At 37.7% G+C, this 27,222-nt stretch overlaps 1 protein-coding gene and 1 pseudogene across 2 annotated transcripts in view; both read right to left on the bottom strand.

Annotated features, from left to right (window-relative positions):
- ERP44 (endoplasmic reticulum protein 44) overlaps positions 1-27,222 on the bottom strand; it is a 115,445-nt gene that overhangs the window by 12,509 nt on the left and 75,714 nt on the right. For both annotated transcript variants that reach the window (XM_045372557.2, XM_005581196.4), the window contains 6 exons: positions 26,752-26,936; positions 25,294-25,409; positions 22,913-22,970; positions 21,052-21,168; positions 12,404-12,515; positions 11,338-11,479 (listed from right to left, as the gene is read on the bottom strand). In XM_045372557.2, the coding sequence (XP_045228492.2) occupies positions 11,338-11,479; positions 12,404-12,515; positions 21,052-21,168; positions 22,913-22,970; positions 25,294-25,409; positions 26,752-26,936 (730 nt within the window). The remainder of the gene's footprint in view (positions 1-11,337; positions 11,480-12,403; positions 12,516-21,051; positions 21,169-22,912; positions 22,971-25,293; positions 25,410-26,751; positions 26,937-27,222) is intronic.
- On the bottom strand, positions 87-4,825 carry LOC135967519 (regulator of nonsense transcripts 3A pseudogene; annotated as a pseudogene).

Here is a 27,222-nt window from a genome sequence, read left to right as displayed (position 1 = left end):
CATTTTGTAACTTTCAACATACAGCTCCTGCACATGTTTTGTTTGATTTATATCTAGGTAGTTTTTTTTTCCTCCTTTTGGAGTTATTATAAATGGAACTTAAAACAAAATCCTGGTTTCCAATTGTTCATTGTCTTTGTATAGAAATATAAGTGATGTTTTAAAAAGTTAACCTGTATACTGCTCAAATCACTTATTAGTTCTAGGAGCTCTTTAACAGATTTGTTGGTAATTTCTACACAGACAATCATGTTATATACAAAGAAAGTTACTTTTATTTCTTTCTTTCAGGTCTGAATGCCTTTCATTTATTTTCTAGTTCTATTGTACTTGCTAGGATTTCCAGTACAATACTAAAAGAAGTGGTGAGATTGAACATCTTTGCCTAGTTCTCTATCATACAGGAAAAGCATTTGGTTCTTTATCATTAGATATGACATTAGCTGTAGGTCCTTTATAGATGCTCTTTAAAAGACTGAAGTTTCCTTTTTTAAAAATCTCCCCAATCCCCATAACCCCCAGCCTCTGGTAACAACCATTCTACTCTCTACCTCTATGAGTTCAACTTTTAATATTCTGCGTATGAGTGAGATCATGCAGTATTTGTCTTTCTGTGCTTGACTTCTTATTCCACTCAACACACTGTTCACTCCTGGTTCATTCATGTTGTTACAAATGACAGAATCTCATTCTTTTTTAAGGCTAAATAGTATCCCATTGTGTATATATAGCACCTTTTCTTTATCCATGCATCTGTAGACAGACGCTTACATTGATTGCATATCTTGCCTATTGTGAACAATGCTGCAATGAACATAGGAGTGCAGATATTTCTTCAACAGACTGATTTCCTATTTTTTGGATAGGTACCCAGTAGTGGGGTTGCTGGATCATAGGGTAGTTCTATTTTTATTTTTTTGAGGAAACTCCATACTGTTTTCCATAATGACTAATCTACATTTCCACCAACAATGTGAAGGATTCCCTTTTTTCACACATCCTCATCACCACTTTTGTCTCTTTTATAATAGTCATCTTCTATGCTTTGCATATGGTTGGTTTGTCTCCACCAAATCTTATTTTGAAATTTTATCCCCAACATGGAGGTGCTGGTAGGTGTGGCCTAATGAGAGGTGTTTGGGTCATGGAGGCAGATCCCTCATGAATGGCTTGGTGCCATTCTCATGGTAGCTGAGTTCTTGCTCTAGTGAGATAGGATTAGTTTTGCTGGGATCGAATCAGATCCTGTGAGAGTGGGTTGTTACAAAGCCAGGTAGCCCCTCAGGTTTGGTCCCTCTTTGCATGTGCCCACTTCCACTTTGACTTTCTCTGCCACGTTTTAAGGCAGCATAAAAGCCCTCAAGAGAAGCTACATAGATGCAGGTGTCACGCTTCTTGTACAGCCTGTAGAACTATAAGCTAAATAAACCACTTTTCTTTATAAATTACCCAGCCTCAGGTATTCCTTTATAGCAAGACAAAACAAAGACGCCATTATTTTTTTCCCCATTGGTTATTGGGGTACAGGTGGTATTTGGTTACATTAGTAAGTTCTTTAGTGGTGACTTGTGAGATTTTGGTGCACCCATCACCCGAGCAGTATACACTACACCCTATTTGTAGTCTTTTATCCCTCACCCAGCTCCCACCCTTCCCCACAAGTCCCCAAAGTCCACTGTATCGTTCTTAAGCCTTTGTGTCCTCATAGCATAGCTTAGCTCTCACATATCAGTAAGAACATACAATGTTTGGTTTGCATTCCTGAGTTACTTCGCTTAGAATAATAGTCTCCAATCTCATCCAGGTCACTATAAATGCTGTTAATTCATTCCTTTTTATGGCTCAGCAGTATTCCATCATACATACATACACACACACACACACACACACACACACACACACACACAGTTTCTTTATCCGCTTGTTGACTGATGGGCATTTGGGTTAGTTCCATGATCTTGCAATTGTGAATTGTGCTGCTATAAACATGCGTGAGAAGTATCTTTTTCATATAATGACTTCCTTTCCTCTGAGTAGATACCCAGCAGAGGGATTGCTGGATCAAATGGTAGTTCTACTTTCAGTTCTTAAAGGAATCTCCACACTGTTTTCCATAGTGGCTGTACTAGTTTACATTCCTACCAGCAATGTGGAAGTGTTCCCTGATCACCACATCCACACCAACATCTACTATTTTTTAATTTTTTTATTATGGCCATTCTTGCAGAAGTAAGGTGGTTATTGCATTGTAGTTTTGATTTGCATTTCCCTGACTGTTAGTGATGTTGAGCATTTTTTAACAAAATTTTTATTTAATAAATGGTTAAAATCGCAGCGCCAAAAATACATTAACATTGAATAATTTCACTGAAAGGAAGAAATTGTAGAATGCACGGTTTCAGAAAGCTATTTTCAGTTATTTACAAATAAAGTGTCTAAAACTCAAAGACAGGCTCTATATGCTATACCTAGTTTATCCCTTCCCGAACAAAATTTCTGTTATTTGGGAAAATTCTTAAATGATGATTTAAACCGTAACAGTTACAAATCACAAATGCATCCAGTGGACTGTGAAACCATTTTCATCCAGTCAGTGGCAAAACTGTTGAACGGGCAATAGTTGAAGCTGCTGAGTTTTATATAGTGTGAACTGTGGTATATATATTCCTACCAGGACTAAAACACTTTGCAGGCATGGCTGACTCACAAAGGTTGTAACAAACAACTGCTCTTTACTCGACACCACGGCTTGGAGGCCACAGAGAAGCACGAGAGACTGACAGCTCTTCTGCTTACAAACAAATGAAACCCAAAGTGGATGTCGTTCTCAGAGCACTGAAAGTGCTTCAGGACTCGCACTGATCCCATACTAACTTTCTTCCCTATTTTACACACATTTTTCTACTGTCCACTGGAAATCATTTTCTGGTTTGGCTAAACAACAAATACTAGTTTATAACAGGAATAGTAAAATCCGTGAGAATTCTGTTCGATTTAAAACTTGACACTACTTTCTTTAGAATGGTTTCTGCGTGTTTCTATGTCACCCTCTGTATTTTTAGCTTCCAGCTTCCTGGTAAGGAGTAAGTTCTCCTTTCCCGTCACACTCGGGGTCATTTACATGTTTCTGAGATGCCCTCGCTAGTTCATGGAGGCCAGGTGCGCGCAGTGACTCTCTCTGCCTCTTCCTCCACTCTTCTCAGGACCAGTCCCCGAACCTTCTGCCTTGCAGTTCCTCCCGCTTGCGCCACACTCTCGTGCTCGGAAGCAAGCTCCCAGATCATACAGCCGCAAGGCCGGCCGGTCCTTGTTTGCCAGTCGCTCCTTTCTGGGTGCCGGACCGTCCTCACACCTCTGAGCTCTTCCCGGTCTCTCCACAGCCTACCCAGGAGCCCCGCTGTCCTGGCTCCCCTTCTTCCCTCTGTCTTGGCCAGGTTCTTTACCCCATGTCTGCTCATCTTCGCTCCTGCTGGAAAGCCGGTCAGGCTCGTGGTGAGATCTGTGCCTCCTGCTGTCATCCACATGGTGTCTTTGTGCTTCAGATTCTTTTTCTTGAGATCTCTCCACATCCCTGTGCTCTTTGTCACTGCCGCCGTGTGACCTTAACCCTTACTTCTTTCTCTGCAATTTTTTTTTTGTTTTGCATCTTTCTTTTTCTTTTTCCTCTTCCTGCAAACGTTTCTTTTCTAACTCTCTCTTCCTCCGTTCTTAATCGCTTCTCTTCTCGCATTCTGTGCTTCTCTAATTTTCTATTTTTAATATATTCCAAAACAGGTGTAGTTCTTCTAGCAGTGAGCTCTCTTGTCTTCGCCTCCATCTCCCCCAGCAGTCTCAGGGTTGACACTGGTCTTCTCTTTCTCCACACAGTAGGTTTCTAAAAACTTCTTATATTCTGCATCCCAAGTTGGCGGCGAAAAACTCGAAGTAGTTGTGCCCGGGCAGCGGGTGCAGCTGCTCCTCCAGCAGCTCCTTGGGGGAGGCCCGTGGACAGGTGGCAAATGACCACCTGCGGGGAGCGCGAGGAAGTTCCCACCGCAGCGGGGGCGTGGACATCCAGTTCGGGAGGCACCGCCTACAGTGCTAGAAGGCCCGGCCCCCGCCCCTCCCCCTCCGCTCAGGGCCGTCCTCTCGATGTTGAGCATTTTTTCATGTTTGTTGGCCATTTGTGTATCTTTTGAGAATTATATGTTCATGTCCATAGCCCACTTTTTGATGGGATTGTTTTTTTCTTACTGATTTGAGTTCATTGTCAATTCTGGATATTAGTCCTTTGTCAGATGTATAGATTGTGAAGATTTTCTCCCACTCTGTGGGTTGTCAAAGACACCATTCTAACATCTCTGATGATTAGTGATGTTCAGCACTTTTTCATATACCTATTGGCTACCTGTATGTCTTATTTTGAGAAATGTTTATTCAGATGCCTTACCCATTTTCAATCAGGTTGTTTTCTTACTATTGACTTGTTTGAATTCTTTATATATTTTTAGTATTAACCCCTCATCAGATGTATGGTTTCCAAATCCTTTTTCCCATTCTGTAGGTTGTTTTTTTCACTTTGTAGATTTCCTTCACTGTGCAGAAGCTTTTTAGTTTGATGTAATCCAATTTTTCTATTTTTGCTTTTATTGCCTGTGCTTTTGGGGTCATATCCAAAATTTTTGGCCCAGACTAATGTCATGAAGCTTTCCCCTGTTTTCTTCAGTACTCTTAAATAATTTCAGATCTTATGTTAATGTCTTTAATCTATTTTGAGATGATATTTGCATATGGGGTGAGATGAGGGTCTAATTTCATTCTTCTGCATGTGGATATCCAGTTTCCCCCCACTCTTCCTAGCACAATTTATTGAAGAGACTCTCTTTTCTCTTTTTGATGCTGGGAAAAGTGCACCTTTTGCACTTTTGTCAAAAATCAATTGACCATAACCAGGGTCTCTAGTTTGCTAGGATTTTGTTGAGGACTTTTGCATCTATGTTCATCAAGGATATTACCCTGTAATTTTCTTTTCTTATAGTGTCCTAGTCTGACTTTGAATGTGTTTAAAAGTGCTCTCCCAGGCTGGTGCAGTGGCTCATGTCTCTAATCCCAGTGTTTTGGAAGGCCATAAGTAGGAGGATCACTTGAGGCCAGGCCAGGAACTTGAAACCAGCCTGGAAAACAGCAAGAATCTGTCTCTACAAAAGCAAAAACAAATTAGCTGGGCATGGTGGCACATGTCTGTAATCCCACCTACTCGGGAGGCTTGAGGTGGGATTACTTGAGCCCAGGAATTTGAGGCTGCAGTGAGTTATGATTGCACCACTGCACGCCAGCCTGAGCGATAAAGCAAGATCCCGTATCAAAAAAAAAAAAAAAAAAAAAAAGGTTTCTCCCTTCTTCAATTTTTTGGTAGTTTTAGAAAGAATGGTCATCAGGTCCTGGGCTTTTCTTTGATGGGAGACTTTTCATTACTGATTCAATTTCTTATTTGTTATTGGTTGCTGTTGGTCTGTTCAGATTTTCTGTTTCATGATTCAGCCTTGGTAGATTGTATGTGTCTAGTATTTTCTTCTAGGTTATTAATTTGTTGACACATAATTATTCATAGTAGCCTCTTATTCTTTTGTATTTCTGTGGTATCACTTGTAATGTCTCCTCTTTCATTTCTTATTTTATTTTTTGAGCCTTCTCTCTTTTCTTCTAGCTGCAAGTTTTTAAATTTTATCTTTTTAAAAAACCAACTCATAGTTTTGTTGCTCTTTTCTATTGTTTTTCTAATCTCAATTTCATTTATTTCTTCTGATCTTTATTATTTTCTTCCTTCTACTAAATTTGAGCTTGGTTTGTTCTTTTTCTAGTTCCTTGAGATACAATGTTAGGTTTGAGATCTTTCTTGTTTTCTGATGTAGGTGTTTATTGCTGTAAAACTAACTTCCTAAAACTATTTTTGCTGCTTCCCATAAGTTTTGTTTGGTATGTTGTATTTCCATTTCCATTTTTCACAAGATATTTTTAAATTTCCCTTTTAATTTCTTCTTTGCTCCACTGGTTATTCAGGAACATGTTTGATTTCCATGTATTTGTGAATTTTCCAATTTACTCCCAGTTATTGATTTTTAGCTTATACCATTGTGGTCAGAAAAGATATCTGATACAATTTTAATCTTCTTAAATTTGATAAGACTTGTTTGTGGCCTAACATATGATCTATCTTGAAGAATGTTCCATGGGCACTTGGAAGAATGTGTATCTTGCTTCAGTTGAATAGAATGTTCTATATAAGTCTGTTACGTCCATTTGAGCTAAAACTGTGGAAATCCAAACTTTCCCTATTTTTCCGTCTGGATGATGTGGCCCTTGCTGAAAGTAGGGTATTGAAGTCCCCTATTATTACTGTATTATAGTCTCCTTTCGGATCTATTAATCTTTTCTTTATATATTTTGGTGTTCCAATGTTGCATGCATATATATTTTAATTATTATATCCTCTTGCTGAATTGACCCCTTTATCATTATATAATGACCTTGTTTTACAGTTTTTGACCTAAATGCTATATAATTATAGCTACCCTGCTCTCTTTTGGTTTCCATGTCCAGAATATCTTTTTACCTCCCTTCACTTTTAGTCTACCTGTGTCCCTTACAGGTGAAGTGAATCTCTTGTAGGCAGTTTATACTTGGGTATTGGTTTTTTATCCATTCAGTCACTCTATGTCTTTTGATTGGAGAATTTAAGCCATTAACATTCAAAATAATTATTGATGGGTAAAGACTTACTACTGCCATTTTGTTAATTGTTCACTGGTTGTTTTGTAGATCCTTTGTTGCTTTCTTCCTCTCTTCTTGTCTGCCTTTGCGCTTAGGTGATTTTCTCTAGTGGTATGCTTTATTCCTTAATTTTTATCTTTTGTGTATTTACTAAAGTTTTTTTGCTTTGTGGTCACCATGAGATTTACATAAAATATAATCATAATAGGGTATTAATTTTTATTTTATTTTGTATACTTCTTCACTATGTCCTGTGCTCAAAACAGGCTATTTTAAGCTGATAAAAACTTTATTCACACACACACACACAAACTACACTTTTACTCTACCCTCCTCACATTTTAAATTTCTGGTGTCATAATTTACATCTTTTTATACTGTGTATCCCTAAAATTATTGTAGCTATTATTATTTTAATAGTTCTGTCTTTTATCCTTCATACCAAAGCTATAAGTGATTTATATACCACAATTACAGGCTTAGAGTATTCTGAATTTGACTGTATACTTACTTTCACCATTGAGTTTTATACTTTCATGTTTTCATGTTAGTACTTACTGTCCTTTTCTTTCAGCCTGAAGAACTCCCTTTTAGCATTCCTTTTAAGACAGGTCTGATGAAACTCCCTCAGCTTTTGTTCATCTGGGAAAGTCTTTAGCTCTCTTTCATTTCTGAAGGCCAGCTTTGCTAGGTATTAATATAATATTGCTGGTTGGCCGTTTTCTTCCTTAAGTACTTTTGAACATATCATCTCACTCTCTTCTGGTCTATAAGGATTCTGCTGAGAAAACTGCTGCTAGCCGTACTGGAACTCCTTTACATGTCATTTGCTCTTCTCTTACTGCTTTCAGAATCTCTCTTTGTCCTTGATTTTCAACAGTTTATGTGTTGGTGTAGTCTTTGAACTAAAGCTGATTGGAGTTCTTTGACCTTCCTGTACCTAGATACTTATACCTTTCCTCAGATTTGCAAAGCTTTTCTCATTTTAAATAAGTTTTCTACCCCTTTGTTTCTCCTTTCTCCTTCATTTACTCCTATAACTTGAATATTTACTCTTTTGGTGCTGTCCCATTAATTCCATAAACTTTCTTCATTCTTTTTTTCTTCTTTCACTGTATGTTTTCAAATAACCTGTATATTCAGGTTTAAATTCTTCTAATTGTTCAATTCTGTTGGCGATGCTGTTACATTTTCTTTTCATTCATTGTGTTCTTCAGCTCTATAATTTAATTTTTAAGAAATATATAATTTCAATCTCTCTGGTAAACTTCTCATTTTGGTAACTTGTTTTCCTGATTTCATTGAATTCTCAGTATTTTGTTGAAGTTCATGGATGTTACTTTTTAAAACAATGATTTTGAATTCTTTGTCAGGCAGTTCATCAGATTGGGTCAGCTTCTGGGAGATTATTGTGCTCTTTGGGTGATGTTATGTTTATGTCTCCTTGGTTTTTCATTTCTTATTGCCTTACATTGATGTCTGGGCATTTGAAGATGTAGAGACTTATTTTAGTCTTTGACTTGTTTTGTCTGGGAAAGCCCTTCACTAGTCAGTCCATTCAGGGATTCTAGTCCAGCTGCCTGGTATGGTTCATAGGTTGGCTTGCTCTTAAGTGTCTTCACACTGGCTGGCCCGGTGCCTGGGTCACCAAGGGGGTGAGCTCGGTGCCTGGTTCCATGGAGTTAAGCCTGAAACTTGGGTCCACTGGAGTGGAGCTGTTGACTGGTTCTGTGGAATGGGTCTGCATCTAACAGGGTGGGCCTGAAGCCTGGGTCCACTAGAGCTAACCCGGCACTGGGGTGGGCCTTTGAGTCTACAGGGGCCAGCCAAGCACTGGGATGAGCCTGGTGCTTGGGTCCACTGGGATAGGCTGAGTCTATGGGAGTGGGTCTGGGTCAAGAGTCCACAGGGGACTGGCCTGGAGCCTGGGTCTGCAGAAGTAGTCCTGGAGCCTCTGTCTGTGGAGACTGGCCTAGAACCAGGGCCTACTAGGGTGAACTTGGACTCTGTGTTTACTGGAGCAAACCTAGATCTTAGGTCTTTGGAACCTGCAGTTGACCTAGTGCTAGGGCAGGTGTGGAATCAGGATCTATGGCAGCTTGTCTGGAGTATAGGATCATGGTTGCTGGCCTGGTATCTGAAGCCATTGAGGCTTGCTGAAAGCCTAGGGCTTTGGAGTCTGGCTAGAGCCTGGGACTACTTGTGTTGGCCTGGAGGCTGAGTGTGCAGGTGCTGGCCTGGAGTCAGGTCTGCAAAATCTAGCCTGGGTCCTGGGGCTTCAGGGGCCAGTCTGAAACCTGGATCCACAAGTATGTTCCTAGAACTTGGGTCCATGGAGGCTGGTCCATCACTGGAGTCTACTAGGATAAGCCTAAACCCTTGGTCTGTGGGTGCTAGCCTGATGATTAGGGCTGTGGGCAGCTGGTCTGGAGCCTGGAGTCACTAGGATTGGCCTGGTGCTGAAGTAGATCCAGAGACTGAGTCTGCTGGGCAGGCCTGGGGCCTGCAGCTTTGGAATCCAACCTGGGGCTTTGAGATCTAGCCTGGCACCATGGTGGGACTAAATGCTCGGTCCATGGGTACCAGCCTGGAGTCTGGGGCTACAGAAGCCTTTCTGGCACTGAGTTTTACCAGGACAAGCCAAGTGTTAGGGTCTGAGGAAAAGTTTAGTGCTAACTTCCTTCTCCTTTCCCCACATGAAGGGTATCTCTCTCCATACTGTGCTGCCTGGGGTTGGGTGAGGGGTGGTGCAAGTAGTATAAAACTGTCCTTTTTAGACTCTTCAATGCATCATTTCTTTACTACACTCAGGTACTGTAATCTCTGACCTGGTTTCCTTAGCTCTTGTAAAGGTATTTTTGTGCATGGATGTATGTTCAACTTGATATTTCTGTGTGAGAGGAACATGGAAAGTCCTTTTCTGTCATCTTGCTGATGTCCACTGAGACTAACTTTCATAATCAACTCTTGACTAGATTACTGAACAGTCACCTAGATTTTATTTTGACCCCCTCTAATCTATTCTCCAGATTGCAGCCAGAGTAATCTTTAAAAAACAATCTGATTATGTTACTCCCTGATTAAAACCTTTCATTAGCTCTTAATGGTTTTCAGGATAAAGTCAAAATTCCTTAACACAGCATGTAAGGACTTCCATGAATTAGTTCTCTTGACCTCATTCCTCAGCATTCGCCTTTCCACTTATATTCACCAACAGCGCTTGAACTTGTTCCTGCCAATGTCACCTTTCTCTAAGCCCTGTCTCCTTCTCACCTCCGGGATAAACTTCTACAAAACTTTATACCTACCTTGGGCATCAATATTGCCAGAAATCCTAGATCAGGTACTACTCTGTTGATCTCTGTCAGAGCACTTATCCCTTAATAAAACATAATTGCCTGTTAAGCTGGTTGTCCCTTTCCTCCACTTGGTTATGAGTTCTCTGAGGGCAGGGACCCAGTCTCAGTAAAAAACCTTGGTTCTTAGCACAATATCTGTCATACAGAAGAGATAGCTAAATATTTAATGAATTGATAGGCTGAATGGTATCTTTCTGAGCATAGATAAAGTAAGAACAACTAAGATTTGTTACTACTTTATGGTTTGTAACATAATCATTATCTCTCATCAATTTTTACAACAATCCCGTTAGGTAGGTGGTATCATTAACCATTTTTTATATATGAAGAAACAAGAACAGAGAAGTTAAGTGACTTTCCCAAGGTAGGACTCAAATCTAGGCTTCCTAGATAATTTTAGGATTGGGAATCTTCTACCAAACAACCACATCTCCACTGAAATATTTAGAACTGAGTGGGGTAATTCATTCTGCCATAGGACTACAAATCATCCTCTAACTGTGTAATTTAATCTTTTGAGATAAAAATGGCATTTAAATGAATTTTCAAAATAAAATGTCTAATTTGAATACCTGTATTGCTTAAACTTTTCATATAAAAAAATCTACATTTTTAACCACTGTATTTAACACCTCACAAAGCTGATAAAAATTCAGTATCTGTAGTACCTACAAGGCTTATACATATATTAATACTCTAAATATCTGAGAATTGAGTCAGAAAGCTTACCTATTCTTGGAACAGTTCATAGCTATATGCCATTAGAAATGCCTAGTAATAGCAAGATTCATAAATACTACTAATGTTCTTGCTAGGTGCAGTCACGAATGAACAGCACTATTACACAATTTCCTTTACCCTGCCCAAAGGTTATAAGCTGTTTTTCTTGATGTGCTTGGCAAAGACCAAACTCAGTGAAAAGCTAATTTCTCACAAGACAAAAATGTTCTTTGAGACTGATTCCCAAGCATTAATCATTAATCATCCAAGCATTCATTATCAATCCTAATCACTTAATGTTGGTATTTCTACAAGGGTATATCATAATGTTCATAATTATACCACACTCTATAGTGAAAAAAAAGCAGCAGTCACCCAAACCTCTCCCATCCAGTTAACAGAGTCCTACTGTTCCAACATAGGATTATTTAAAATATTCAAACAACTATTTTAAGTTCATTTTTGAGACACATCTCAGTAATTTTTAAACAACAAAATGAATACTTACAATACATCTTTGAAGTCTCCAAACACATACATATGCCTAAAGCTGTCAATAGCGATTACAGGACAATCTGCTGGAGTTTTCTGTATGTGCAGAAGAGGATGTCTAAATTTGTCACAATCGGCATGTAAAAAGTTTATTGTACCTTTTAAAAAAAAAAGAATTTTGAGAGGTAAATTCAAATTTTCTTGATTATATTTTCATAAGATTGCAAGCTCACAAAAAGTGACATACTAAAAAAGCACCCCAACATTCTTAAGAGTAATATAGATCAGAAAAACTAAAACCTAAATATCTAACACTTAAAATAGGTAGGCTTTTAGTTCTTAGGGCACGAAGTATAACTTCTTTAGAAATCATATTGACTTAGCCCAAATTTGAAGGCTATAATGAATGTTTTACTCTCCTTAAATGGGCAATCATTTACTTTGCAGATTACCAGGTTCTAGGCAGGAAGCTCAAATTGATATATGAGCCATTCTCATGGGACCATTTTCATACCAGCCTATTCCAGCCATACTGGTTGATTTTTAGTGGAATTCAACCTGCAAGATAGTATGTGACTAAAATGGGCAGCTCTATACAGTAACTTTAGTTTATTTTGTTTGACTTTCTTCCCCAACTACAGAGGAAAAGCTGGTGATACCTCAAATTCCATTAAATGCTTTGGAGAAATCCACAGACAACTACTCAACTTTCTTTCATTTAGAAATAAATGTTAATCAGACTGTGTAAGCTCTCTCAGTAGTATCTCTAGGAATGTCCATCGGAAAAGGAGTCAGACAAGCAATGAAAGAAAGTGCCCAGAACTAATGCTCATTCATGACCCTGCTTTTCATGAACTTTTGATTTTTCTCTCCAAAATAGTAATGGTTAGAAGACAAACAAAAAACACTACTTCATATTATCGCTCTACTAATGCCTCCTTACTGTCACATTTGAATGCACTAAAATAAGGTTTTAACCCAAATATGTTTATGTGATTTGAAAGTAATGGGAGGGGAGACGATGAAAGGGGGAAAAAAAAGAGAGAAAGAAATGATGAAAATAAACACCTTAATCTGTCTACCTTTTTCACTTATTAATTGCCGAGCTACTTCATTCTGGAATATTTCTAAACTTTCTGTATCTTCTTTCATGTGAAAGAGTATGAGAAAAGGCAGTCCTTCTTCTGTCAATTCCTGTAGAGAGAAGCATTCAATGAGAATTATCAGGCTTCTCCATTCAGTTGTAGCTATTTTCTAGGTAGGAACAATTTTGAACCCGACCCATGTAATGTAATAGTTGTAATATCCCAGGGGGGAAAAAAAGGCTCAGTGGTGTGAATAAACATTAGCCTGAACAGAAGACTGAATTCACTCCCCTCCCCACCTCAAGCACCCAGGCGGTCAGAGGATCCACATGCCCTGCTTTGCTGCAGAAACTGATCTGCCTTAAAGGAACCACTGTCTGTCAGCCAGTATAGGATACGAGGCCTCGGGGTTAGGCTGTTGAACTCATGACATACAGAGGTGAACTATGCTGGTTCTTTACCAAGGCGTTAATTTTAGGGTAGGGCAAACATGACCAGTATTTTCAGTCTTCACAAGTAACACTGAAAATTGAGTATATCAGCAATAAATAAATATGATTTGCAAATTTTTTTGTATTCTAAGGTTGCGAAAACCATTACACTTATATATAAAACTTAACCAAAGCTGAAGTGTTTTATCCAGGGTAAAAGACAAAAACTCCATTATTTACTAATTTTCAACCAATACAATTATTAATAAATACCTGCCCCTATATATTTTCACATATCTCTTTATACACATACAAAAGCACCTTGAAAATTATAAAATGCTATTAAAATTTTTATTGTTGTAATTGGAGAATAATACAATGGGTAGTCATGATTAAATGAAATGTGATACGTAGATAGATTTAATTAATCATTTATTCTCCCCAACAAATGCTAAGTTCTGAGTCATCAGAAAAAGTCCAGAAAGGGTCTCAAAACAAAATTATTTTCATCAACTATCCTTTTGAGCATCTCTCCATAAATTTAGGAACTACCTCACCAGAAAGTACAAATGTCCTTTATTTAAAAAAAAAAAAAAAACTGAAACTGGGACCTATTTTACAAGATTATAAGTTTTCTTCTGGTTCTCATCTCCATATTTAAGCCTGTTTCACTTGTATATAAGATTATTAAGCCTCTTGTTACACTTATTTTTTAAAAAAATGAGATACAATTAGCATACCATAAATTTCACCACTGTTTTTTGGAGACAGGGTCTCACTCTGTCACCCAGGCTGGAGTACAGCCTCAACCTCCCCAGGCTCAGGTGATCCTCCCACCTCAGCCTCCCAAATAGTGAGGACTACAAACATGCATGACCATGCCCAGTTCATTTTTGTTATTTTTTGTAGAGATGGGATTTCGCCATGTTGCCCAGGTTGGTCTCAAACTCTGATTGCTCAAGCAATCTGCCTGCCTCAGCCTCCCAAAGTGCTGGAATTACAGGTATGAGGCCACACACCTAGTCCATCATTTTTAAGTGTACAATTTTGTGGTTTTAACTATATTCACAAGTTGTGCAAACATCACCACTAATTCCAGAGTTTTTTTTTTTTTTTTTTTTCTTGAGACGGAGTCTCACTCTGTAGCCCAAGCTGGAGTGCAGTGGCGCGATCTCAGCTCACTGTAACCTCTGCTTCCCATGTTCAAGTGATTCTCCTGCCTCAGCCTCCTGAGTAGCTGGGACAACAGGCGTACACCACCATGCCCAGCTAATTTTTTTGTATTTTTAGTAGCGACGGGGTTTCACCATTTTGGCCAGGATGGTCTTGATCTCCTCACCTCATGATCTGTTCCCCTCGGCCTCCCAAAGTGCTGGGATTATAGGCATGAGCCACTGCTCCCACCCTAGAACATTTTTTATCACTTCAAAAAGAAACTACATACCCATTAGTACTGATTCCCATTTCCCCTCTCCCCACCCCCGGCATCACATTAATCTTTTAGTAAGCTGATTTTTTTTTTCTTCATCTTTTATCTCTGGGACTCCCATTTTTTCTTCCACCATCCATTAACTGATGCTGGTCTCAATGGTTGTCTTTGGACTTCTCTGGTCTAGCCTGACAACTTCATGTAGTTCAACAGTTTCGATCACTACTTCTGATCACTTATCTGTGTCTACAAGCCCAGCTCCAGTACAGAATCCAAGCCTAGGTTTCCATCTGTCTGCTTAACATCTCCATTTCAAATTCTAAACAAGTACTTTAAATACTCAAACTACTGCCTAGTCCCCTCCTGTCTAACCTCCTTCTCCTATCTCCCCATTTTCTTTAGTACTTCTACTTCTCTCTTAGTACTTTTCTTTTCAGGATGTAGTGCCTCTTCTCTAAAGCCATCTCTTATTCCACCCCATCCCTGTCAAAGGAAAATTCTTTTTTCTAAACTCCAAGAGCATTTTATCAGTGCCCCTCATGTGGAATGGGGCATGACTTTGTGTTATATTATCTGTACATATGAAATATTAAACTGAAAACCCCTTGAAGACAATCTTACTTCATTTCTGTTTTGCTCACAATCAACATATGTCAATAAATAAACAAATGCTTCTAAATAGGTGGTAATGTATGCTGCTTAGGCTTCCAAGTTTACCTATGTCCATACAAGCATATTTTTTACCAAACAAATGTTAAAAGATTAAAGAGAAGAATAGTAAGATAACCAGATTTACAGGAAACAGCTATTTCCCCACAGATTAAATGACTGAATGGTTGGTTACAACATAACAAATCTCAAGAAGTATTAAATGTGCTGACAACCACGGGGAAGGGTGCTACCCTGTTTCATTGTTTAAGATTTTCCAGGTCTATACCTTTAAATCTGGTTTTAAAAATTATCCCTGAAAGAACTGCCAGAGCAGGCGAATAGTCATGACAAATTCTTAAATTTTCCTGGGCCTCTGAGGACTAAATGAGTGAATGCAAATTGTCTAAAAAATGTAAGTAATCCAACTAAACATACCTGAGGCCTACAGAGAAGTAAGAAAACCAGGGACAGGCTGGGCGCGATGGCTCACACCTGTAATCCCAGCACTTTAGGAGGCTGAGGCGAGTGGGTCACCTGAGGTCAGGAGTTCAAGACCAGCCTGACCAACATGGTGAAACCCTGTCTCTACTAAAAATATATAAATTAGTTGGGCGTGGTGGCAGGCACCTGTACTCCCAGCTACTCCTTCAAGGCTGAGGCAGGAGAATCCCTTGACCCTGGGAGGTGGAGGTTACAGTGAGCTGAGATCGCACCATTGCACGCCAGCCTGAGTGACAAGAGCGAAACTCCATCTCAAAAAAAAAGGCGGGGGGGGGCCTAGGACATTCATTTGATAAACTGTAAGCAGAAAGAGTCTAATCCATCCTCTCTTTCAAAACTAAGTTTAAAATCAAAATGGAAAAGACTAACAATTCAAATATAAATAAATAAGTATTTTTTAAATGTTTACTTTCTTAAAGTTTGATTTAAAGTACCTCAAACATTCTGCTTTACAATTGCTTGTCTTAACTATTCTATTAATAAATTCTAAGTTTTTTTTTTTTTTTTTTTTTTTTAAAATAAGTATGAATGTGCATTAAAAAGCAGAGGGAGCTTAAATCCCAATCTCTTCTAGGCTGCTGGTACTATAAAACTATGACACACCACTGACACCTTGTGGCCAAACACTCAAATTGTAGGAGCAGTATTTTGAATTCCATGAAATGTCTTACAGTCCACTTTAAAATGCTATTAATGATAGGAAAGAGATGGAAGCAAGACAAGATTATGTGTGCTACATCCAATCTATATATCCAGTATTAAAAAGAAAAGAATACAAAATTGAGTGCATTGCACACAGAAGGGTATTATTCAATGAAAAATAAGAATTATGTATATTCTAGTGAAAATTTTTTACTTTGCCCTGCAATGAGAAATGGTTTGAAAGACGCTATTTGATCCAAACATTTGAATTCCTGTACCTAAGCATTTAGTGTGTCATGGGGAGTAATGACACATGATTAAAGATTGAAAGACACCCAATCTGAGCATATTTATTCAAACCATCTCAAAAAACTACAATGACTTAAGATGCGTCTTAACAATATGAATTACTCAAAATCCAGGAAAATACTACTTTGAGAAGAAGGTTCAAAAATAACACTGAAAGAAGCAACAGAACATTACTGAACAAAAAAATACTCTGGTCACTAAGAATGGCCTCCAAGTGCCAAGCTGTGACACAGAAATAAAAGTTGAGTATCTCTTACTCAAAATGCCTGGGATCGGAAGTGTTTTGGATTTTGAAATATTTGCATTATTGTTAACGCTTCAGCATCCCTAATCTAAAAATATAAAGTGCTCCAAGAGTGTCATGGAGGTACTCAAAATTTAATTTTGGAATTTGGAGCATTTCAGATTTCAGATTTTCAAATTAGGAATACTCTCTGAAATTCTAAAAAACTAGGGAAAAGGAAGTAGAATCAAAGAATTGCAGGAACAAAAGAAACCAGAAAACTTGGTAAAGCAACTTCTTTAAACCAAAAAAAGAGACTTTGCAAGAAAAGGCTTGTGTTAGAATTTTCACTCAAAAGTCTTCTATAATTCAAAATTCCAAAATATTTTATAATATGGCATTGCATTAAGATAATAACCAGTGCAATAGAGCCTGATAAGTTTATGATATTTAAGCTTGCAGGATTAAAAATATATTAATCACATTTCATGAGAAACCATTTTTAGAACTTTGATTTGAGAAATAGCTATTATAAACAAGTAGGATGTCCCAGTGGAGTATTCTTACATGTTAAACTGGATCCTGGCAGCACTAATCCTCTTCCTATGAAACACTCAGCAAAGAGCCAATGTAAGATGATTTAGGCTTGCAATGATCTGTCCAAGCAGACACACCGAGAATCTCATACAAACATTCATACATTTGATTTGAAATTGCTACAAACTTAATAAGAATTAAATATTATTTTATGGTGGAAAAGGTACACCAAAAATGTACCATGCTGACATAAAAATACTAACTTATTTTTATGTACTAAAATGCAAAGGCAACATTTAAATCAGGTAAAAAAAAATCTTATAACGAGTTTTTAAATTGCTGTTGGCATAGACTTCTGCTTCCAGAAAGATGAAGTAGACACTTTTCTCTATTTCTCCCAGGAAGTTCAGCTAAAAATCCTGGACATTATATAAACAAACATAAGGCCCTGAAAAGCGAATAAAACAAAGCAGATTGGCTAAGGACTTAAGGACCTAAGAAATGGCCCTCAGTTCCTTGAGTTTTCTTTTTGCCTTATACATCTCAGTCTAAGTGTTGGAAATGCCAATGGACATAGATCAGAAATACCCCAAGAATGCATTCTCAAGACGAAGAGGGGGCAAAGAGCATTCTGGTTTGCTCACAATGGCCAGTCCCAAAAGTTAAGTGTTGCTCTCTCTTCCCCAAGAAAGGGGGAAAGAGATACTAAGATCTAAGAGCTGGAAGCCTCTGGAAAGACTCAGGGAGAGTTTCAGGGAATCTTGGAGAGTTCACATATATTATCTCCAAATCTTAAAGCACTTACCAATATACATACACCTTAGTAACAGAAAGCATCAAATCTGAGATTATATTCTTCCTTAAGAACTCCAGGTTTTGTTGTATTACAATTAGGTTAAGCTACAGTGCTAAAAATTACATTCTGAAGTAATAATGGATGTACTTTGGACTAATCTTACTACTGGGAAAATTAGAAAAACCAGGGTAATAATAATAAGAATAAACCACCTTTTTGAAAGCATCCAAAAGTTAAAAAAAAAAAAAAAAAAAAAAAGGAAAGAATTATGGGCCAAGACTGGAATAGAAGGAAACCCAGAACATTAAGCATTGCATTTGAAGCTGCTTTTCTTCTAGGACCATCTGTCTTTCCAGAAAAGGCAACTGATAGTGCTCAATCCCACTGATCATCAGGGAAATACAAATTAAAACCACAATGAAACTCTACTACACATACACCAAAATAGATTAAAAATGTAAATAGCTGATACAAATGTGGGTAAGGATGTGGAGCAATGTGAACTTTGATACACTACTGGTAGGAATGTAAACTGCTAAAACCACTTTGGAAAAACTGGTTATCATACACTGAAATTGAATATATATATGCCCTATGACTTGGCAATTCTATTCATAGGTATATATATCCAGTAGAAATCTGTGCATATATTCACCAAAAGACATAATAAGAATGTTCATAGCAGCATTATTCACAGTAGTCAAAATCTGGAAGCAGTCTAAATGTCCACCAATAGTAGAATGGATACATTGTGTTATATTTATATAGGGAATTATATTCAGCATGAAAATGAATGAACTACAGCTTCATGCAATATGAATGAATTCCATAAATATAAAGTTGAGTGAAAGAAGCCAGACACAAAAGACATGATTCTATTTTAGGTTCAAAAACAGGAAAAACTTCCTATAGTCCTATTCAAAATAAGTGGTGATTATGAAGATGGTAAATGGGGGTAATGATTGAGAAGGAAGACAAGGGGTTTGGAAATATTTTATTTCTTGACTTAGCTCAGGGATTGACAAATTATAGCCATGGGTCAAATCTGACTCGTTGCCTGATTCTGTTAGGTCCATAAGCTATAACTGGTCTTTAACTGTTTGGTTTGGTTTTTTTTTTTTTTTTGAGACGGAGTCTCGCTCTGTCGCCCAGGCTGGAGTGCAGTGGCCGGATCCCAGCTCACTGCAACCTCTGCCTCCCAGATTCAAGTGATTCTCCTGCCTCAGCCTCCCAAGTAGCTGGGATTACAGGCGCCTGCCACTATGGCCGGCTAACTTTGCATTTTTAGTAGAGATGGGGTTTCACCATGTTAGTTAGCCAGGCTGGTCTCGAACTCCTGACCTCAGGTGACCCACCCACCTTGGCTTCCCAAAGTGCTGGGATTACAGGCATGAGCCATGGCACAGGGCCCTCCCTGGTCTTTATATTTTTAAATAATTGGGGAAAATTTTAAAAATATTTCATGGCATGTGAAAAGTATGTGTCCAGAAATAAAGGTTTATTGAAACACAGCCACACACATTTGTTTACGTATTGTCTAAGGTTACTTTTGTGCTACAACCGAAAAGTTGAGTAGCTGCCACAGAGATTATATGAACTGCAAAGCCTAACATACTTATTACCTGACTCTTTGTTGAAAAAAATTGTCTACCCTCTCTCTTAGTTTGAGCTGCTATATTAAAGTACCATAAACTGGGTGGCTTGCAAATTAACAGAAATTCATTTCTTATCATTCTGGAGGCCGGAAATCGAAAATCAGGGTGCCAGCATGGTCAGTTCTAGTGAGAGCTGTCTTCTAGGTTGCAGACTGCCTACTTCTCATTGTATCCTCACATGGCAGAAAGACAGCTACATAACTCTCTGAGGTCTCTTTTATGAGGTCACAATCCCGTTCATGAGGACTCCATCTCATGAATGGAGGATTCATTCCCTAATACTATCACATTGGGGATTAGGATTTCAACATATGAATATTAGGACACACAAATATTTGTTCCATACCACTGTAAGTAGTGATTATATGGGTATGTTTACTCTGTGATAATTTTGGGGGACCAGATATTTAAACTGTGATTTATACACTTACAATTCTTTGAAGTGTATATGCATACACAAAGTTTTTAAAAACTGTACCTAATACAAAGTTTTTAAAAACTTGCATTCTTAGGCCATTGATTTTAAAAACAAAAGACCTGCAATGAAAGATATGTCTTACATAAAGTAAAGAAAGGACAGAGGTCCTTACAGACATAACTCTTTGTACTTGTTCCTCCAGCCTCTTAGGTTTTTAAGTTTTGTTTTGGTGGGAGTTGAAAGAATTTTGATGGACTTGATTTCAGACGCATGGGATGACTGAGGTCAGTTACATGATCACTGCTAACTGCTTTCATTATTTATAATGAAAAAGACAACATTAACTGCTTTATAAAAAACAGAAGAATCTTTTAATGGCAAAGGATTATTCATTATATAGAAATAATTGTAACTAAAATCTGCAAAGCACTGCTCCTAAAGCAGCAGTCCCCAACCTTTTTGGCACCAGGGCCCAGTTTCATGGAAGACAATTTTTCCACTGATCGGGGTGGGGGATGATGATTTCGGGATGAAACTGTTCCACCTCAGATCATTAGGCATTAGTTAGATTCTCATAAGGAGAATGCAACCTAGATCCCTCACATGCACAGTTCACAACAGGGTTCACATTCGTATGAGAATCTAATGCTGCCGCTGATCTGACAGGAGGCAGAGCTCAGGCTGTAATGCTCTCTCGCTGGGCAGCCCTCTTCCTAGCAGGCCATGGCTGCGGACCCTTGTTCTAAAGGTCATCCACCCAAACAGGGATCCTCAACCAACAGATGGGCATCAGAATCACCTGAAAGGCATTTTCAAACTCATTTTCAAGGTTATGGTGAACTACTACTCTTACTGGAAATGTAATAGAGGGGTTCTGGGACAGCAAAGGTGAAGAATCACTGGCTTATATTACAGAAACAGCTATGATATAGTTATGTTCACTATATGATTCTTACAACTGATAACTCTGTTAACATAGTAAGACAGGTGGAGGAAGCTTGTGGTTTCAGACATTTGAATTTAAAGTAACAATACACAGTAGAAAGCCCATACCTCTCCATTTTCAAATGTTATTTCTCGGACAAGGGGAACACATTTATCTTGAATCCAATTGTAAGTCACATCAAAATTTGTCATAGCTCCCAAGTACACCATATCCGGAGCAGAATGCTATTACAAGACAGAAAAAAAAAAAAAAATTAAATCTAAACTGTGCTGGCAAAAGTATATTCTTTTTTTTTAAAGCAAAGTCTCACTCTGTCACCCACGCTGGAGTACAGTGACATGATCATGGCTCACTGCAGCCTTGACTTCCTGGGCTCAAGCAATTCTCCTACCTCAGCCTCCAGAGTAGCTGGGACTACAGGTGCATGCCACCATGCCAAGCTAATTATTTTATTTTATTCAGAGATGTGGTCTTGTTCTGTTGCCCAGGCTAAAGAGTACATTCTTAAATCCATCCATGAACCCAGAAAATCTACCGGTGTTACAAAAGAAACATAAATCATGGAACTTCCAAGAAAGAGGGCCATGGGTGGTAAAAAGCAGGTAATTCTGTGATTACCAGTGAGCTAATAATCTAACCTGTGACACCCAAGCCTACTGCTTTTTCTTGGATTTAGGTCAATTAACTCTTTTTCAGTATCCTCACCAAAGGCAGAAAGGCACTGTGAAAAGAAGAATTCTCCAAATGAATTAATTTAGCTATTCCTTAGAGCTGAAAATTTTAGAAATTACTTCTTTTAGAAGAAAATATGGATAGTGAAAAAGCCTTGAAAAATACAAGATGCTATATGAATGTAAGGCAAGACTATTTCATTTTATTACCTCCATATCTGTTTCCACATTAACTCAAAGTCAATTATCTATGAAGTGTCTAAAATGATAAAAATAATAGCTAATATTAATCGATAAACTTACTGTGTCTAGGCATGATTGTGAACATTTTATATGTGTTGATTCATTTAATCCTCCCAACATCCCTATAAAGCAAGTACTGTTATTATCATCCCATTTTTACTAATTAAGAAATTGAAGCATGGGGAAGTGAAGAAACTTTCCCAGAGTAACATACCTAAGAAGGTGGCACATTTGACATTCACACCCAGTCTGATACCACCAGAGCCCATGCTCTGAACAACCACACTACCACTGGGAGATATGTACTGCATTCTGATAATCTAGAGATGATGATACTAAGTAAGCTACTCAAAGAAATGTACTTGCAAAAAACATAAGCAAACACCTATGTGAATTTAAAATAGAAACTTTCTAAGCAAGAAATTCATTTATCTGCACAAAAATTTAAAATCTCAGTGTAAAAACACTGTAAACAACATTAAAATGAAAACTACAAATTGAAAAAATATCCATAAATTTCCTTTTTTTTTTTTGGTGAATTTGGGATAACACATGCTATGATTTTTGCCTCTTAGTTATGGCTACCATCACCTGGTAGGGCCTAAGCAGCTACTTAAAACTTCTTACCCTACAGGTTAAAAACAACCTAGCTGCTCCTTATTACCTGGCAGGTACTGAATAAATTTATACCCCAGGAGATTTGGGAGTTTGGCTAGTACAATACTAGCCAAATACAACAGGTAGAAATGACAATCACAGGCAACTGCAGCATTTTAAAAATTTGGCTCCCAGACTGAATGCCAGAGAGATAGAAAAGGCCTGAGAGTCAGGGGATCCCTAAGGCCAGCTCTGCTACTCTAATGCCTGTGTGACTTTAGGCTTCTGTGCTCCCATCTTCGTTTTGAAGGGTTTAGATCAGCACAAGATGATGCTTCAAAGTTCCTTTCAATTCTAAAGTTCTATGATTCTATGAACATTAACACATATAAAACTACATTTTATACATGTATTTAAATTATATCTTATCATACAACATTAAGAAATAGCAACTTACCCCTGGTGGTTTGTAGATTATGTTGTCTCCACTATATCTTTCCGGTTTTGAAACATCCCTATAGGAAGGGAGAAGCAGTAATAAACCTGAATGACAGGATTCTGCAATGTAGGAATTACAGACTTGAAATACATACTTATCCATCATAGTCCCTATTATAAGACTATGCAATACCAAGAAAAGCATACATTTAAAGAAAACATTTAATATGAGGCAGACTTTTTAAAGGAAAATTTTAGTTGTTTTTGTGTTTTGTATAAGTTTAGATTGGGAGTTTTAGCACTAAAAGGTTGTTTTTGACCCCAGACTGTTTTCTAGCAACTAGGGATCAATGTCATTGGTTTGGTCACAAGGACTGAAAAAAAAAAAAAAAAAACCCCGAAATAACCCACATCACTAAAATATAGTTCCATAAATAAGTAATTTTTTGTTTATTTGTCCATTGTTGTTTCCTGAACCTAGTACAGTATCTGGCACATAAAAGTTGTTCAATAAAAATATGTAGAGTGAATACTATAACAAATTACTTTTGTAATCAATTATTTTTAGATTAATTGAATATTGATTTATCTCTAGTTTCTAATTACAGTAGTCCAGGAGATAGGGGGAAGGGGTGCTAACCTAGATTGATAACAGTGAGAACAGAAAAAGTGTGTTCCATTAATTAATTAATTCAATAACTATTTACTATGTGCTTCCTTTATACCAGCTATGCCTTGACATTGGGTAAACAGGAGTGAACAAAACTAACAAAACTCTCTCTCTCTCATGGAGTTTACATTTTGGTGAGTAGAGATAGACTAACAAGTAGATATATTTATCTTTGGTGGTTACAAAAAAATGCTATGAAGAAAATAAGTGGAATAAGTAGATAAAGAATGACAAATTAAATGATGGTAGTGCTCCTTTATATAAAGTTATCAGGCAAAGACTTTCTGATGAGATGACATCTGGGAGGAGCACTTTCAGATACCGGCTCTGCTGCAGAAATGTGCTTGCAGCATTTAATGAATACGGGTTGGGCACAGTGGCTCATGCCTATAATCCCAGTGCTTTTGGAGGCGGAGGCAGGAGGATCACTTGAGGCCAGGAGTTCAAGACCATCCTGGGCAACATGTGAGACCTCATCGCTTAAAAAACAAAAAACAAAAAACTAATAATGCACACAATAAAACATACAAACAAAATCTTACAAAAGCATTAAAGCAAGGACAAACAATAAAGGTCAAAAAATGAAGAGGATATATTGTGCCAGACATCCAGGCTCCACTCAAGATAGCTACTACAATTGAGCCTAACAGTCATGAGCCAATGAAAAGAAATAATACTGCATGGAAGTCAAAGGATGGTTGAGATAACCTCCAATGAGGAGAGAGGGTCAAGAACAGAACCACAAAAATGATTCCATCTTGAGAAAAAGAAAAAAAAAAGGAGATAAAGTCAGAGAATTCAGACAGGTAGGGGCCAAACCAGGGGGATTCAATGTAAGTGTTGACACAGCAGAAAAAGAAAAAGGTAGTTGAACGTCACACCCTTCAGAGGAATTGAAAAGGATTAAGATGTTTAAAAGACCACTCAATCTGGTAATTAAGAAGTCATTTTGTGAATGTGTAGAGACAAGTTTCATTAGAGCAATGGAGGTGAAAGTTAGCTTCCAAAAGGTTAAGTTTTTTACTGGTTAGAATTTGAGAAAATCAAGGTAGCCAGGCATAAACTATTCTTTGAAAAAAAAAAAAAAAAAAGAATAAAAAGAAAGATGACATTATAGCTTAAGAGAAGAGGCAGGTCAGGAAAGAAAGAAGCATGTTTTCAGAAAAGGAAAGCAGTTCTTGAAAAGGGTCAGGTTGAAAACACAAGAAAGCAGGAACAACTGGTGGATCAAAGCCCCAGAGGAGTTTGAAAGGACAGTTACAAGGATACCAGAGAACAGGTTAGCCTTAGAAAGAATTGTTCCTCTGAGACAGGGAAGATATAAAAAAAGGTGGTGGAGAGATGGAGACGAATGACGACGATAAAACTCATGCTTCTTAACAAGAAAGACAGTGTGTTGTTTCACTGTGGTAACCCTACAGATTAGCATTTTGTCTAACATAGGATAAGAGTTAGTAAATGAGTTCAATAAAAGCATGAATGAGTTAATTGTTAACTTGTCCATTTTTTCCTGCTTGCCCACATTCTGAAACAGATAATACTATAGAAAGAAAAACAGAGTTTTAAAACCTTAAAAAGAATTCAGAGACAGGCATAAAGACTGTTTGGTGATTTTAAAAGGACTGAGATCATTTTTGGAGAGATCACCTTCAGAAAATGACCAAATACAATAGGAATTTAACATGGCAGCCAAACCAACCCACTAACACACTTTTAAATAAGATACTTACCCAAATGCAGAAATAAAGGCACAGTCATCATGCAAAATATTCGCTACTCGTTCAAAAACTCTATAGTTGTCCGAGTCCTTTTGCTCAAAATATCCAATGATATTTCTTTTGCTGCGCTGTAAAATAAAGTATGTAATTATTTTGCAAACACACAGTTTTATAAACATGTTATTTCATTTACCCCTTATCTTAGTCTAGTTATTGTTCAAATGAAGTATGACTATAAATGCATATTTAGTTTTTAACACCTAGTCCAAAACTATTAAAGATTACATTGGGTTGAAAACAATCTTAACTATAATAAATATAATCATAAACATTTCCTTCTAGCATTTAAAATTTTTAAGAAATAGATAACTATTTGATCAGTGACAATCTTTTCCTAAGTAAGGGGACTAATTCTAAAATGTGTTAAAACAATGTATCAATCATAACTTGTGACTGTTGGAGAGACTCCTCCATGGCTCTCTCACACTCCTACCCATCTTACTGGGTCTACCAAAAAATGCAAGACTCTGACTACTCTTTATCCAGGCCATTTCTCAGAGTTGTGCTTGCAGCGAGCAACACTGATACGAGGGAATGCCTCCAGCCAGGACAAATGCAGGGTTACTGCTTGCTCTGAAATAGTGAGTTCCCCAAGCCCACTGTCCCTCTCCTGTGACATAACCCACTGCTGAAATAGTGAGTTCCCCAAGCCCACTGTCCCTCTCCTGTGACATAACCCACTGCATGTGCAGGTATCCATCTGGGGAGTCCTCTGTATTGCCTCCATAGGATTTGGAGGGCAAGGAAACAAATGCAAACATGCTCACACTACTTGCTGTGATGTGAGCAATAAATTCCTTTGTCTCTGACCCAGCAGTCTTGTGTCTTCTAACAGAATCCATGAAATGGTAATTGGTTAGCTTAGCTTGCAAGTAGGGTAAAATCAAATCTCAAACCTGACAGTGATGATTGGTGATTGTGATAGAGCCCAAACTCAATTGTTTTTGCTTTTGTTGTTGTTGTCTTTAAAACACTACCCAGTGTACAAAGAAAGGGGTGTGCTAAACTTATCGTTAAGCAGAGGCTATTTTAGAGGACATTAAAACTCATAAAAAGAGCTCACACAAGGGCGATTAGAGCAGACACCCTGAAGGTCTCCACAAGAAAAATACAGAAGCTCTGGTTGTATATACTTGACTTTAACTTCCATTTCTTTATAATTGAGGCTTTCATATATGCTCAATTCACATTAGTACAGCTTTACTGTATGCTATATCTTTCATCCAGAAGTTCAGTATAATGTAAGTATTTCCCTTGAGATTAATTCAAAAAAATTCAACTCATTAAGTATATGTATGTCAAATCCACTGCAATAAACTATAGGAGAATGTCCAGATTTTTTGTTTGCATTAGAATTTGTTTACATTAATCAGGGAATGTTCATTTAATCTAGCAAAAGTTACAACTTACATCAAGAGTGGTGATTTCTGCTAAGTCCCGAATTTCTTGAATGGGGTTACTTTTTTGTTGCCTGATGTAATCTGCCAGTGCTTTCACTGATCGCTGACCCCTGTATTCTCTCTTCATCATCATCCCATTACGAAACAATTTGAGGGTTGGGTATTTGCTTATCCTGTATCTCTGGGCTATGTCAGCTAAAAGAATGAAAAAAAATTATTTACCCTCATATGTAGTCAGGGTGAGCCCATTAGCCTAATGGTCAAAAATCTTACAATTGCTTAGTGAGAACTTTTTGGTTCAAGTCATTATTTTTCAGTGAGAGAGAAAAAAATAGTAATAATCAGGACTTGAGTTTACACTAGTTAAGAGACCAGGTTCTGGACTGGGTTTAAATCCTAATTTGTGACTTACTGGCCATGTGAACTTGTAAAATGCATAAACTCTCCATGCCTTAGTTCTCATCTATTATATAAGGATAAT

This window comes from Macaca fascicularis, chromosome 15 (assembly GCF_037993035.2).
Source record: "Macaca fascicularis isolate 582-1 chromosome 15, T2T-MFA8v1.1".
Taxonomy (NCBI): Eukaryota; Metazoa; Chordata; class Mammalia; order Primates; family Cercopithecidae; genus Macaca; species Macaca fascicularis.
Note: the sequence above shows the minus strand (reverse complement) of the source record. Positions and strands in the feature narration are given on the sequence as shown.